Genomic DNA, 16,302 nt, shown 5'->3' with positions numbered 1-16,302 from the left:
ATGAACACTTACCTTTAGTATGCACTAGTGAGAGGGGCCTTGACGCTTGTGAGGGCAGAGTAAAACAACTGATATGCTCAAACAAGTTGATGTTAGGAAGGAGGATGTGCTAGAAATTTTGAAAAACAAGAAGATAGATAAGTCCCCTGGGCCAAATGGGATATACCCAAGGTTATTATGGGAAGTGAGGGAAGGGATTGCTGCCTCTTTGGCAATGATCTTTGTGTCGTCACTGTCCATTGGAGTAGTACCAGATGATTGGACAGCGGCAAATATTATTCCATTGTTCAAGAAAGGGAATAGGGATAAGTCTGGGAATTATAGACCGGTCAGTCTTACCTCTGTGGCGGGTAAATTATCGGAAAGAATTTTGAGAGATAGCATTTATGATTATTTGGGGAAGCACGGTTTGATTAGAAATAGTCAACATGGCTTTGAGTGTGGCAGGTCATGCTGCTTTATTCCATTTCCCTTTTGCCACCACTCCCTTGCTGCTTTGCTCTGAACAAATATAGATTTTAACCAGTGTTTGTTTGTTGCTTAAATCTAAAGATTAAGTAACCATCATAATTTAAATAAAGGCCCCAATTATCCACAGTTCCAGATTTTCCCAAATGAGTTACTTAACTGAATGCAAAACACACTGATGAAGGTCGAGCAGTGGATGTGATGTATATGGATTTTAAGCAAGGCATTTGATAAGGTTCTCCATGGTAGGCTCATTCAGAAAATAAGGAGCATGGGATTCAGGGAAATTTAGCTGTCTGGATACAGAATTGGCTGTCCAATCGAAGACAGAGGGTGGTAGTAGATGGAATGTTTTCAGCCCAGAGCTCAGTGACCGGTGGTGTTCCGCAGTTATGTTGTGGGGCCCCTGCTCTTTGTGATCTTTATAAATGACTTGGATGAGGAAGTGGAAGGGTGGGTTAGTAATTTTGCCGATGACACAAAGGTTGGAGGAGTTGTGGATAGTTGTGGCAGTTGTAGGTTGCAACAGGACATTGACAAGCTGCAGAGCTGGGCAAAGAAGTGGCAGATAGAATTCAACCCAGAAAAGTGTGAAATGATTCATTGTGGAAAGTCAAATTTGAATGCAGAATACAGGGTTAATGGCAGGATTCTTGGCAGTGTGGTGGAAGTGAGGGATCTGTGGGTCTATGACCCTAGATCCTTCAAAGTTTCTACCAAGTTGATAGGGTTGTTAAGAACGTGTATGGTGTGTCGGCTTGGGTATTGAGTTTAAGAGCCACGAGGTTATGCTACAGCTCTATAAAACCCTTAGACTACACTTGGAACATTGTGTTCAGTTCTGGTTGCCTCACCCTAGGAAAGATGTGAAAGTTTTTGAGAGGATGTAGAGGAGATTTACCAGGATGGCTTTTATCATTAGAGTAAGAAGGATGAGAAATGGTTTGCCAGAGGTGTGCAACAAGATGGTGAGAGGCATAAATAAATGGCCAGCCAGAGACCTTTCTTCCCCAGGACCAAAATGACTATTATGAGGGGGGCATAATTTTAAGGTGATTGGAGGAACGTACAGGGGAGATGTCAGATGTAGGGTCTTGGCACAGAGAGTGGTGGGTGTGTGGAACGCGCTACCGGCGGTGGTAGTGGTGTCAGATACATTAGGGACATTTAAGCAAGTCTTGGATAGGCACATAGATGATAGCAAAATGTGGGGTATGTAGAGTAGTCTGATCTTAGAGTGGGTTCATACTTAGAACAGTACAGCATATTACAGGCCCTTCAGCCCACGATGTTGTGCCGAACTTTTACCCTAAACCTATGATCTATCTAACCTCTACCCCTACCTTATACTATCATCGTATGCCTATCTAATAGCCAATTAAATGCCCCTAATGAGGCCGACTCCACTACCCTCTCCAGCAATGCATTTCATGCTCCGACCACTCTGAGTAAAGAACCTACCTCTGACGTCTCCCCTATATCTATCTCCACTCACGTTTAAACTATGTCCTCTCATAATAGCTACCTCCACTCTAGGAAGAAAGTCTCTGGCTGTCCACTCTATCTATACCTCTGCTCATAGACCTATTATCGACCTATGTTCTATCAAGTGGGGCAGGGACACCTCTCAGCTCATTGTTGTTGGCTTTGAAGCTGCAAGGGAGAGAAGGGAGCTCCTCTTCCCAGAGGAGGGCAAGAGGAAGCCACCAGCTGAAACCAAAAGAGGTTTGAGTGCAGAAAGCAAAGTGAAAAGAAGCTCCATTCTATAAAAGGCAACCCTTTTCTAGATAGCTGCCCAGGCCTCGCACTCTGCCGAAGACACATCACCTGAGGAGCTTTGTGGCATATGCTAAACCTGAACACGGAAGGGCTGTACTGCCGAAGCTATTTACTCACTCACCTGAATGGCTCACAGTCAAAAATCTGTATCCTGTCACCTCTGAAACACCCTGCTCATAGGTGGGACACATGACATTGGACACAAATGACAGTGGCCTTATCTTATTTTGCTTTTTTTTTCCTTCCAGGAGAAATGGGTCCATGATGCAAGATTTAGGGCCCATTCAGAAGAGAAGATTTTCTTCTGCTACATCACTCCAGTGGCGTGGGCAGCAACAGACAGGCTGAGAGAGTGGAAGAGTAGAGAGTCCACGCGGGCAAAATGGGAACTCCGTGTGAATCTGGTGATGCCAGTTGGAGAAAAGTTCAAGAAGCTCCAGTCCCATCCTTTGGCTCCTTACTTACTGGATAACACCAAAAAAGCTACAGCACCACACAGCTTTCTCTCTCCAGAGCTAGAAACACTGAAAACCGGAGCAAGAGTTGGCCATTCAAGACTGCTCTACCATTCACTATGATCAAGGTTGATCATCTAATTCAGTACTTGTTTCTACTTTTGCCCTATGCCCTTTGATCCCTTTAGCCCTAAACAACTATATCTAACTCCTTTTTGAAAACATTCAATGTTATGGCCTCACTCATTTGCTGTGGCGTCGAATTCCATAGGATCCCCACTGAGTGGAGAAATTCTGAGCCCAGGCTCCAAACTCAACAACCAGTGGGAGCATTATTCCTGCATTTACCCTATCTTTGGAATTCTCTAGTTGAGAGATGTGTGTAGGCTTAGTCAGTACATTCAAGACAAAGATCAATAGCTCTCTAGATATTAAAGATAGCAAGGGATATGGAGATGGAGATCAGCTGGGATCTAATTGAATGGTAGAGCAGGCTACAGGGGCTAAATTATTTACTTCTGGTCCTTTTCCTGACATTCACGTATTGCAAATGAGGGACATTCAGATCCTGCTCAGTTTCTTTGGCCTTTCTTAGGACCAACAGTGCAGCAAGGCCGCATAAGGGCTGCTGTCATATCAGGCTCTTGGTGGTTTAGGTACAATACAGCCATCAGGCATGTTTTCTCTTTTAAAGAAAATTATCATAGGTAGCCCCTAAGGGGCACTGGAAGGAGAATCAATACACCAAAGGAATTTAAAGTATCACTATGGTAATGATGATGATAGACCTGTGGCATCATAGGAAGCCAGATATGTACCACTGGAGTCTGCCTGCACCTTCTCCAAGTACACCTAGGTTGTAACCACAGAAGAGGTAGACAGTGAATAAACACATCCGCCAGCCATTTCCTGTACTTGTTAATGGCCACTTGGGCCAGGTCCACTATCAGTCCACCTGATCTACCTCCCACTTTTCTTACCAGGTGTCTAAAGATTGGGTTCTTGCTGTTGAAGTGCCACCAAAACTTAAGTTAAGGTCCCTCCAAGTATCAAAAAGAGGGGCAAAAGCCTATAACAATTAACATGTGTCGTCTATAGATTCAATGCTATTACAAATTCCAGGCAGCTTGTGAATTTTGTGAACCTACTTAACCAACCTACCAACTCTCCACCCCAGCTTCCCAACGGTAAAGAAGAATAACCCCACACAGAACACCCTAAACTGTGTTGCCACTAGACTCCAAGGTAGATCATCAGGACATGTCCAACTGGGGACAAAGGTCACAGTCCAACAGCAGCCCATACAGGAAATCCCTCCATGCTGACAAGGGTATGGATTGAATTTCCTTCAAGGCCAAAATTGGAGCGTGCAGTTCCTTGACAAATTGTTCCTGGACCCAGAAACTTGGAGTTCCATTCAAATCTGGGTCAGACCAGGCAAGACACCCATCACAAGCCTGAGCTGCCTCAATACCCCATGTCTCCAGGGTTGACTTTTATTACTCGCAATGGTTTTGGCTGCAAGCAGGGTATTAAATAATGCCAATCCAACGTGTTCCTGCACCACCATACACTTCGTTTCTGTGCCATCCACCATGCCCCAATTCACGGCATTCCAGCAACCTGAACTCTGTGCCAACCACCTAAAGTTCTATTGGTGAAGTGCTGATTCTTGAGCAGTGGGCTTCCTAACAAAATCCACTATTCCTGATCAGATAAAGATCCAAGGTGACCACATCCCAAACTCAGGTCAGGTCCTGGTAAAGACAGGTAACAAGTTACAAAGACAGAATTGATCTATAAGCAGAAATTTCAGATTTTACTTGAGGCTGTGCATTTGGCCAAAGTAATACAGGCTCACCATCTAGTACAAGACTCATCATAAAGATATCATACAAGTTCGAAAGATGGAGACTCACCATTTGGTTGCAAAAGAATACTCACATCTAACTACCCTCATCAGCCAGAGACTCCAAACCACAGCTATGACCTAGAATTCTACAGCAAAAGACAACACTAGGAAGAAGTTTTCACAGAAGTCTTTCTGCATTAATCTTTTGTATTTTTTTCTTCTTTCAGGGCAATCTTCTACTCTAACAATTTTGCAAAATTACCTTTTTTCCTTTACTCTATCGTTATTAGTTAACCAAGGATGGTGGGTCCTTCTTTGGAGTTATTTCTTGCTTTGAAATGTATACACTCCGTGCATTCTGAAATATCCCCTTAAGTATTTGCACCTCTATTCTTTAGAAAGCTTTGCTTTTATGGCCCTTACAGTTGCCACTATTTAAGTTTAAAATAGTAGTTTTGGACCCAATGTCCTCTCACTCAAACCAAATATAAAAGTTAATCATATTATAATTACAGTATTTACAGGTCCTATCACTCTGACATCATTAATTAATCCCATCATGATATGCACCATGCACAGTATAGCCAATTTTCTGGTCAGCTCCAGAACATGCTGTTCTGAAAAACATTACCCTGAAAGCATTCTCTAAAAACACTTCCTTCTAAGGTACTTCTGTTCAACTGATTTATGTCTAGATGAAGATTCCCCATGATTATCTTTCTACCTTTCTAACAAGTACCAGTTATTTCTTCCTTTACACACCATCCTCCTATGGAAGATATCATACTGGACTTCAAACATTAACTCGGTTTCTCTCTCCACAGATACTGTTGGACCTCAATCACTTTCTTTTTATTTCAGGCATACCCAGCACCTGCAGTATTTTGATTTTATTTCAAGAGTTGATGAAAACATTCAATACTTGAGCACCGAGTGCCACTCTTCCTAACTTATGCATTGCACAGAAAGATTCAAAATGCACCTCTAGTCACACATTCAGGTGCTGAGAAAATATGGCATGTGATATCTTTCCCCTAAAAACCATTTTGAATAAAATGTGGGATCAGAGGTAATGACATCATATGGTGATGCACACACAACAGACACGAGTTAAAACGTTAATACTAAATTCTGACTTATGTAAACATTTATAAAAAAATGTACAATTGTGACATGTTACATGCACTCCATGTAAAATTTTAAATGCAAAACTAGCTTTTTAAATGGGAGGCTGTTAGATAACAATATGCAGAACCTTAAAATTTGTCATCATTTCCTACCATTCAACATGAAAACTGTGGTATAAAAAAGTGAAAGATGATGTCATAATCAATCTATCATAAACAGCCTGGGGTACTTGCTCAATAGGATATCATTTATCTACTACTGTAGCAGCTGAAAACATTTAATACATTAGATTATGTAAATTATGTTCAAGTTGGAACATGTCTATAGCAGAACATGCAGATAGCCTGTGATTTTAGAATCCCTATAGTGCAGACATCATTCAGCCCATCCACAAGCCTTGCAACAGACCTTTCTTGCTAACCCGGCTGCCTCAGGATTTATGCCATGTGCATGAGATATTTCTTGAGCAGTTGAGTAATATGTTATTGGATTGTGTTTAGGATAACTCTAAATATAGTTATAGTTAGAAAGACTGAATTTATGAACTATAAGTTATAATTAACATTCAACAATTGAGATAGCTAGCCTTCACTAGTGTCATTAATATCTCCAATTATGTAATTATTCTGTTCTCAGTTTACTGCATTGTATGAATTAATTACACAAACACCAAATCACATGAGCTTGGCCATACACTGGAAGAATGTGCATCAGACAGAACATCACAGCTGGGCATGATAGTAACGTACTTTCAACGAAATCATGTGTCAAGATTATATTACTAACTCAACAGTCTAAATTTGTCAAGTCTTTCAAAGTTTAACTAAGTCTAACTTAAAGAAAACTGGAGGGTGAAATTAAGTGCTCAAGACAGATGCCCATTATGCAACCTTACTGAATTCTCTTTCCAGGGATTGGACATTGCATGCTATTACATTCAGGAGTCAAAGCTTAAAAATTTATAAAATATTGCAGTTGCTGTAAATCTGAAATAAAAATAAGATGCTGAAAATGCTCAGTGGGTAAGGCAGGTGTGAAAGGAGCAGTGTTACTGTTAAGTTAGTTATAACTCATGAGGAAGAAGTTTAACTGAACTTGCAAGATTAATTTTGTCTGCACAGATGGCGTTCCTCCAGCATTTGGGTGGCTTTGGACCTCTGATACCTTCAGATCCATACCTCAGTATTTTGCTTTAATTAAAAGGATGCTAACACTGAACAGCAAGCTGGGGCAAGCATCACTCAAAGCATTTGCTCTGAGCCTCAACTTTTCACTATACTGTGCTAATGAGTTGGATGAAGAAACAAAAGTGATCTGCATGTACTATTTATCATGCACAGTAACTAAAAGCTGAATACATAATATCAGTGAGACACAAACAGATGAGTGCAGCCAAAATAGCAGACAGAGCTCGACACAGGGATGAATTTGATACATCTCTCTCAGGTGCAGTGGGTGAATGATTTAAGCATCTAATGGAGAGAAGTAAAATGAGTTGGGATACACAAGATCACAAGTAAAATGATTCAGTATGAAAACCAGTCAAAAAAACTGAACAGAATGTTGGCATTCAAGTAGACTACAATACAAAAGGGTTAAAGCTTAGTTCCATTGAATACAGCCTTGTGTTAACTCCCATTTGAAGTACTTCTTCAGTTTTGATGACAACTGTGGACGTTATGACTTGGAAAGAGGTACGGATTCACCAAATTGAGTCCCAATCCAAATAGGAAATGGCTTGATGGTACTGCAAGACTGCAGAGCCACGTAACATTCTGGGGGTCTGGGTTCAAATCCACTACGGTAGATGTTGAATCCAACAAAATAAAATGAAGAGTCTGTATTTGAGTCCAATGATGACCACGAAACCATTGTTGATTGTAAGGAAAAACCCACCTGGTTCACTAATGTACTTCAGGAAAGGAAACTGCTATCCTTTACTAGTCAGGACTACATACAACACCAAAGCCACAGTAATTTGCTTGATTCTTAACTGCCTTCTGGGCAATAAACGCTGCCAGCTATTGGTCATGGACAAAAAACAAAAATGGATAATTTACAAACAAAACAAAAACAAAAACTCTGTATTCAAAAATCCAAAAGCTTGAAAATGAAGCAAATGGGGTGTTTACACAAATTTCTAGCCAAACATGACTGACAATGGCATAACGTGACCTGGTCCTTTCACTTAAATGACAAAAATCTAATCCTATTTTAAATATACCCAGCAATCAATAAACACATTGATCTTTAAAAAGGTCCTCAGGTACTTTAATTTGGTGAGTTCCACTTTTAATCAAACTTGATCATAGGGGATCACATTTTAATCCTACGTTTAATTTATTAGCAGCACACAGTTTATTTTGCAATGTCATCCAGTGTGGCAGAAAGGTGCAAATTCCCCATTCAAAATAAAAAACAAAATCAGCTGATATACTCCTTCTTGCTACTGGATATTTATTGAGCATTAACATCTGAAAATTGACAGTCTAAAGAATAGAGTATTTGTGCAAGATGTCATGGGTACGTAGTTATTGAAAGAAATTCATTTTACCTTTCACTTCTAATAGCTGCTCCCAATCTAATGTCTGAAATCAGACCATATGAGATTGCATGTTTAACTGTACAACAGGAATTCAAAAACTGTTTCCCTCCCTCCTACCCCTTACATGCACATTAGTTGAAAGTGCTTAGCCCCAAATAGCAGGATCTTCCAAATTGACAGTATCTGCACTGAACTACATAGCTCCATAGCAACACCACAGATCATGAAACGGTTACCTGAATTTTCACAAGTTTAAAATGCACATTTTTCCCCCCCACACAGGATATTGCTTAAAAAGGTTTACTTGGACAGAATTCCACACTTATTTAGTTTCCTCAGACTTGAGCTCCATAGTAAGCCAATGTCAGAAGATAACATTTGAGAAAGCTACCTCTACTTCTTTAATACTTTTTTGCTTTTAAAAAAGCCAATCAAGAAATGACTTGGATTGAAATTGTCCCACATTACATACTACTTCTGATGTATATAGTTGATTAAAACCAATGGTTCTATTTCAAAAATAACCAGTTTTATCTTTGAGGCTTCGGATGAGACCTTTCCATTGGTACGTGTGTCTTGGTTGTTAGCCATAGGGATCACACTCAAGAACTTTCAGCTTAGGGTTACATTAGGAATCAGCTACTTGTCCCCTTTAAGTATACAGAATCATACTATTGTGACACTGGTAGCAATCCTACCATCCAAAAGACCAGTGTCACAATAGTACAATTCTGTACACCCAATGCATCAAAAATCTCCCTGATGCTACTAACAATCTGAGTAGAATTACATTCCAAGAGAACTGAAAACAAGGTTTGATCACAAGTTTAACCATCTGTGATACATGCCCTCCCTAGTTTTTAACTGTAGGTTGAGCCATTTCAGTTCTCAAGAATCAAAAAAAAAGCTATGATTGCATTCCCTTATTGGTTATTGAATTAATCACACCTTTAAATGGTTTATGAAAAAAAAGTGTTAAAATACTATGGGGCACAAATTTCTTAATCATTAGTTCCAAAAGACAATTGTGTCCACTGGAACATTTATATTGGCTTCATAGTCTGTTTGTACAATACTCTATAAAAAGGACAACTCACTCAAAATATCACTATCACTTGATCTTGCTGATTTAACTGGCTTCTGGCCCCTGAATGCATTACAAAAAAAAGCCATTCCCCACAAATTCCAACATTCCAGAGTCAGGGGAAAGATGAAACAATTGTTACCAAATGTGAGTCAGCCTGATTTTAACCTTCTGAATGTACCAATTACAAAGGGGAATGCCTGGCCAACGCCTCAACACTTCCACTTTCTTCTGAAAACTCAGGTGTATGACTAAGCTTGTATTTACCCTTCCAAATTCCTCCATTGTTCTCAGTGCCAAATTATGGTGATCATACATAATTCTGAAACATGTTGGAATACTTAAGTAAATTAACACAAAATATGCATCATCCATACACATTCCTTTACTCTACTTGGGGCACTTGGGTAGGTCCCATATTTTAAAAGGAAGCCAGCGGCTGCCACCTCACTGAACAAGAGTCAACTTCCAAACAAAAAAAAAATAACTTTTCTGAATTTACCAACTTATTAGCTCTGAACCAGGAAGCAAAACACCAGACTATTACTCACATAGCTCTCATGATTTACATGTCCTACTTCATATCTTTTTTTTAAAACAGTACACACAAAACTGCTACATCCTGCATTTAAAGAGTTTATTACTTCTCAACTGAACATAAAACGTTTGCAAAAGATGAGGAATCCACAACGTCTTTACTATTTCCGGTCAGAATTTAGTTAAGACAACTTTATCAATCACACTTAGAGCCAGGACTGTTGTGATTAGGATTGACTTTACACAATTTGATTACCCACACAAGAACTTTTGTTTGGAGGGGATGTTGAGGCAGTCTGCTTAATTACAAGTCATTACAATTTCAGTTACAAGTTGTTAGCTGCTACTAGCAAAGATTTAAAATAGATTATTTACTGAGTGAGCAGAATAATTATTGCTGCGAGCTTTCCCACCTGATATCTAGCCACCAACTTAAATGGGTGAGAAGCAGTGGCTAAAGACACTCAGTAGATGCTAGTTCCATTTGCAAACACCAAATAAACTGGAGGCTGGAAAAAAAACTGGCAAGAGAGGCTCCAAAATAGGAAAAAAAATGTGCAAACAAAAAGAGACTTGGTAAAGACTTCATATTCTAATGTAGGATCATTTAAAGACTTGATATGATAGAGAATATTTCCAACAGCAGGTACAGAGAAGAATTAGAACTAGGTTGTTCAAGGGTGGAATCAGAGTACTTCTTTACACAAAAAGGTAATGTAAATCAGAAACATTGCTTTGCTTGACTGCAGAAAGGCTAATTAACAGCAATTTGAAGTTCAAAAAACTTTCAATTGAAAGATCCTTGTTAGTCAAAAAGTCTGAAGCATTACAGAATTAAAGCTGGGATCTAGAATTAAGACACAGATCAGCCATAGTTTCATTAACTGACAGAAAAGTCATGGGGCTGCATCAGCTACTCCTGTATCCATATTCATTCATTCATTCTTTTTTGAAAGAATAAGTATGAATAGAGTTCCTCTAAAAGAAAATGTTCTTTAAAATAGGCAATTGAAGTAGTATTGCATTCAATATCTAACAGATATCTTGAACAAATAATTTTGAAACAAAAATACTTTTCATACATTAAAGAATGACAACATTTAAATTGCTTGAGCTGTTTGGAACATCCTAGCATTCAAAGTGCTTCATATTACCTCATTAAATGTATTCAGCTTAAAAAAGTTAAAGAATCTGTAGAGATCATCTTAAGGATAAGATTAATTTCTACAATGTTTAAACAATGAATTTGTTCCAAAACATTGCTAGTATCTTCACTCACTACCATAAAGTACCAGATACAAAATTTCAAATACTTTACATGTATTCAAAAAATTCATTTCCTAACATATAAATTGAGTATTGCCTCAAAGAAGCAATTTTTAAACAAAAACCTGTAATTTGACATACTGTAGGGAGTTTATTCCCATGTATTGTGTAAGATTACATGGGAAATTATGTCAACGAACATTAAGCAGTTAATAAAATTCACAACTTATTTTCTTCTAGAAAAGCATTCCGCATACATGCAATATTTGACAGCTATGTTTGGCTGCCTGGCAGGACTTTCCTTTTATCCAGCACAGGAACTATGTCCAGTTTTGCCATTTGTGGACAAGGATGACAAGACACAAAAGCATGCGTTTCCCATAAATAGCTCTGACTAGCACAGGATTACTCTCAGCAGGCAGATCAAATTCTCCAGTAGGACAGCAACTGTTGGCTTGGATCCAAATGCAGCAATAGCTGATATCCAAACTGTAACCAGAACAGTCCCCAGTTCGCTTTTAAAAGGATTTTTGTCTATTCCAACTTTACATACATACACTCCCAGAAGAAACTGTGCTTTTCACAATTCAATTTACAGTCCGAGTGTTTGCAGAAAATCTCCTCAGCTATAAAAATAAACCGCTCCATTCGAGTTCAAAACTCAAAACACTAATACTTAAATTCCAAAAGCTGAAATTTTGTGTATTGACTCTGAACAGAATGTGCAATCCTAAATACATTCAGTTTGTGTATTAAGATACAAAACTCAACTGTTAACATAACTTGACTGGGCATATTTTATGAAAATATGCCTACCTTCAGTAGCACACTTCTTTGGTGTAACAGGATTAAGTTTTGATTAGCTGACTTTAAAGCTGTAACTTACAGCTCAGTCATAAACAATGGCTAATTCAATTTAAGCTGTGACTTCTATTTTGAAAATACTGGTTTAAAAACTTGAAATGCTGCCACTAAATTGGAACTTTTAAAATCAGTAAAACTATTGCAAATATTGCAGTATGATTGTTTACAAAGGAGAACCAATAGTGAGTGCAGGTTACATTTCCAGTTAGTATGTTTTTATCAGTAGGAAATGAAAACAAAAGCAGCAATCGGCCATAAGCCACAATTTTTATTGTAAGCGTGGCCAATTTTCTGATCTCAAAAACAATGTTCCATTTAAGGCTCTAGTATACAGTAACTGCCATCATGACTGATTTTTGCATGTTTGCTTCAATGTTTAAAAAAACCTAACATGGTAAACATTGACTCCCATTCTTTTTTCAGTAGTGTACATTCCACTGGAAACAGAAGGCAACATAAACAACTCCTTCCTTAAGGTCTGCACAACAGGAATGAAAACGCAAGAGTTACAAGTCACTGATGATGCAATTACAAACTACAGAAACTTGGTTGGCATTCCTTAGTTTTTTTTTAAAACAAAATAAAATTACAAAAAGTGCTTTGATGCATAGTGTAGAACACATGTTGCCATGACACAAAACTAGGCTATCAAGGCAGGAGTGGGTTATGAATGCACAAGAGCCTCATGGAACTATGATCAAGTGCAACTTCAATTACAATACTGAATTAATGGCTACCACCTGACCAGTGGGCAATACTCTCAAGGTTTTCAAAAGCTTATACTTAGTGTTTCTAAACTACTCACAAACGTTCACATTCATTGTACAAGAAACAAGGAATGCATGCAACGACAATTGTTTTGGCTAGAATGAATGACGTGAAAGCATTCCTTGAGATTCTACATACAAACTACTGGGATCAAACAGTCTAAAGGGCAACCGCAGGCTGGCTGCTTAAGTTAATGAGATCTCCTTTACGTGGAAAAAAAAACTAAACTATTCCAACTTTGATCAAATGACAGAGCTGCAGAAATGGAAGCTCCATGAGTCAAGATGGCACTCAATTGTCAGTATGCAAGGATATTCCTTCAAGTGAAACGACCACATTGCCTCCCAGTTTCTCTGCGAGTGCTATACGGTCCTGAATTTCATCTAATCCATTAACTTGCCATTCATGTTTAATACCTGAAAAAAAACAGAAGAGAGTTAAGTTGTTGTCACACTACAACTAAATTAAAGAATTGCAAACAATTGTAAAATTTTATAACCTGTAAATTTCCTTTTAATAGCATCCTTTGAGCTAGCATATATCATCTTGCTTTTGAGGGATGCTCTTTCTGGAGCCCTACAAGAAAAAATAAAGTGAAGCAAGATAATAGCCATTGTTATGGCAAGGTTTAACAAAGAAACCATTCAATGCACATCTTCAATAACATACATGCCTCAGTCAAACAATCTTTTTTAAAAACTACATACCAGAATATAAATACCAAATCTTCTTTCTTTGATTCTTTTGTCTCGTATGTAGCATCATACAAAGCATAACGACAGTCGGTCTGAGGTAGTAACTGAACAAAAGACATGTAGGGATCCTGCACAGTTTCTCCAATCTCACCCACCAAAATCTCTTTGGTTTCCTCCACAATTATTTGCTTTTTATCATCACTAAGGCAAAACAATATCGCTTTCTTTCTCTTCTTAACCTCTTCTGGTGATGATGATTTTCTTACTTTCATATCATTGAAGACTTTAATCACTTCATCATGTACTGTTACTCCAGAGGCCTGTTTGGAAATAAAAGGTCAAATCATGAATGAGCACTTCTGGAAGATCACGCAGCATTCTAGCATGGCAAAGAATTGAGCACTCCAAGTTAAACAGCAATAAGATTTCAAAAATGCAATTGGAAGAAACGCTCGCTGCAAATTTTATACAGCACTTAGTTTTTACATGAAAACGGAAAGTAGCCACCAACGAATTTACATCGTGCAAGTTAAGGCTCGGGTGCCAGAAGCATCATCACTTTCAACGATGCAGTGATTCTGACAAATTACAGCAAATTGTGGTATGCGACAGACGGGGGGAGCCTTTGAGCTCAACGTTGTAACAAAAGAATACAAAAAGACTCATCTGCTCTTTTAACACTCAAGACCCGCAATGACAATGCAAAAGGAAATAATCGTGATTTGAAAAAAATTACACCCTGAATCTCCTTAAAACTCGTAAGCGTTAAAATTATAAGCGGCAATTGGAAAACATTTTCTTAACAAAAAGTGACGATGGGATATCCTCTTTGATTATGTATTATCCCATTTTCTTTACCGTTTTTATTTTTTAAAACAAGTTGACGCATTTATATAATAAAAAAAACAAATCGGTAGACATTTCAAATTTGAATAGGGAGCGTTACTGCAGTTCTGGACCCCGACACTGGGACATTTACAGGTTAATTCAGCCCACCTCCTCCACCCCCAAAATACACCGGTTTTGGGCTACACTTCAGTCGCAACCATTTCCAAAGTGGGAATGATGGCCGGTCAGCAAGAAATCCGCTTCCAGAGACTTCGACACAGGCTGCCCGGTTAAAACGTGCCGGGGTCTCTGCTCCGTCATGGCCGCCGTCTCCCCGGCACCGACCGCCGCCACATCCGTCCACGATAATGATTAATAGCACGGAATAAATTTCACGTCGAATAAAAGTGCCTTTCACGCGAGAGAAGAGGGGAAAGAAACGCGCTGAGGCGCAAGCTGGGTACCAAAACCTCGCCTCACCAACCTGCCGCCACTTTACCGCCAGGAGCAGCGGGAACTGCCCAGCATGCGGAGAAACGTGAAGCCGGTGCCTTCGGTTCGGCTCGGCCAACTGGGCCAGCCACCAGCACCAACACTCACTGCAGCAGCTAAAATTAGGTTAAAATGGCCGCTGCGAACTAGGTGCCGGCACCCTGGGACCACCACTCCAAACCCGGGGTGCGGAGAGACAGTAAACTGAACCATTCGTCGAGAGAAAATACAAGCTCGGCACCCCGGAGTTCGTGTCGAAGTGTGTACCAGCTGCTGTCTCCCCTTACCATAGCGAGCTAGCGGCAGCAATGATGATAATGACAAGAAGCGCGCACACAACGGCGTTGCCGGCAAATACTCGACCGTTACTTCAGCTGCAGGGCGAGCGGCCGTGGAGGAGGAGGCTGGGCTCGACCATTCTCGGGACTCCGGGAGGGGGTTTGTTTTGGGGATGGCAGGGTCGGGGTGTGGTTTGAGGGGGGTTGGGGGGTGGTCCGGGGAGGAGAGATGCGAACGGAAGAACTGGCCACAGTGCGTCCGCGCTCACCGCCACCTCCACCACTGAACCCATATGGTCTGCTCCACCCCTGACCACACCAACCCAACAGACCACCTGCTTCGCAGAGGCCATCTCAATGCTGTTGTCACCGGCCAGAGTTGTAGGCTCAGGGCAGAGCATGCACAAGGGTAATACCGCGCAACTAGCAAATTCACCTGCTCATGACAGCAGAAAGAATCTTACAACAAATTATAAACCACAGATGAAGATCGAACATGCGCAATCTCCACAATAAATATTTCCAAATTAGCCTGCTCATATTAGTAAAGAATGAAATGTTAAAACAAAGTAGAAATCAACGAATCAGGTCATACGCGCAATCTCTAATAATCATTTACAAATTATCCTACTCCGAAATGTAAAATCATACCATTTTTAGAATAATTACACACTAACCTTCACATATAATTTAAGGAATGGTATCCCTGCCTTGCGCACTCCGTTCACAATTAAACCTTGTAACCATGGAGAAATCTTCTAATGAGAAACCAGCTGGTTCATAATATAACAGGCAAAAATCTTAATGATTCAGGTCAGAATGTACACATAACTCATTAGGTAAGTAAATCTTCAGTCAAGCGCGCACTTACCTGCCAATAATATCTACAATACGTAGCCAAGTAGTTCAGATTTGAAATAGCGTATTAAAATTTAGATTCATATAGGGACATTGAATAAAATCTTCTGAAGTTATCAAAGTCACTTTTATTACATTTCCAGATGACAATTTATTGAAACATTAGCAATTAGGCCAACGTGACATTTCCTATTTTTGTTTAAATGCGATTTTAATAACATGTATTCATGCGGTACCCCGACAGTATTACTAGTTCTGGCGATTCAAATTATTGACTCAAAATAATCAATGCCAAATATTTCATGATTTCAACATCTAGAGGTCTATTCGAGAACTTCACAGAATAATGCATTTTGTGTATCAGCATTAGAAAATGGTAGAATGGAAAATCGGTGAATAATGTTC

At 39.4% G+C, this 16,302-nt stretch overlaps 1 protein-coding gene across 3 annotated transcripts; it reads right to left on the bottom strand.

The window, feature by feature from the left end:
* Window positions 1–12,231: 12,231 nt before the first annotated feature.
* cfl2 (cofilin 2 (muscle)) lies at window positions 12,232–15,182 on the bottom strand. 3 transcript variants are annotated; one of them, XM_048538069.1, is made up of 4 exons: window positions 15,049–15,182; window positions 13,454–13,761; window positions 13,246–13,322; window positions 12,232–13,162 (listed from the first exon to the last, which is right to left on the bottom strand). In XM_048538069.1, exons 1-4 carry the CDS (start codon window positions 15,049–15,051, stop codon window positions 13,038–13,040), a joined length of 513 nt encoding a protein of 170 aa, XP_048394026.1. In that variant the 5' UTR covers window positions 15,052–15,182; the 3' UTR covers window positions 12,232–13,037. The 3 variants fall into 3 exon arrangements, with proteins under 3 accessions (XP_048394026.1, XP_048394027.1, XP_048394028.1); XM_048538070.2 differs by lacking the exon at window positions 15,049–15,182 and adding an exon at window positions 14,754–14,872; XM_048538071.1 differs by lacking the exon at window positions 15,049–15,182 and adding an exon at window positions 14,438–14,553.
* Window positions 15,183–16,302: the final 1,120 nt, after the last annotated feature.

Source organism: Stegostoma tigrinum, chromosome 10, assembly GCF_030684315.1.
Source record: "Stegostoma tigrinum isolate sSteTig4 chromosome 10, sSteTig4.hap1, whole genome shotgun sequence".
Classification (NCBI taxonomy): Eukaryota; Metazoa; Chordata; class Chondrichthyes; order Orectolobiformes; family Stegostomatidae; genus Stegostoma; species Stegostoma tigrinum.
Note: the sequence above shows the minus strand (reverse complement) of the source record. Positions and strands in the feature narration are given on the sequence as shown.

What these genes read in the sequence shown, in the direction of transcription:
- cfl2 (XM_048538069.1), bottom strand. An exon ending in GATTTGGTATTTATATTCTG is followed by an intron (nt 13,323 to 13,453) that starts GTATGTAGTTTT and finishes TTTTTCTTGTAG; the next exon opens with GGCTCCAGAAAGAGCATCCC. An exon ending in TATTAAAAGGAAATTTACAG is followed by an intron (nt 13,163 to 13,245) that starts GTTATAAAATTT and finishes GTTTTTTTTCAG; the next exon opens with GTATTAAACATGAATGGCAA.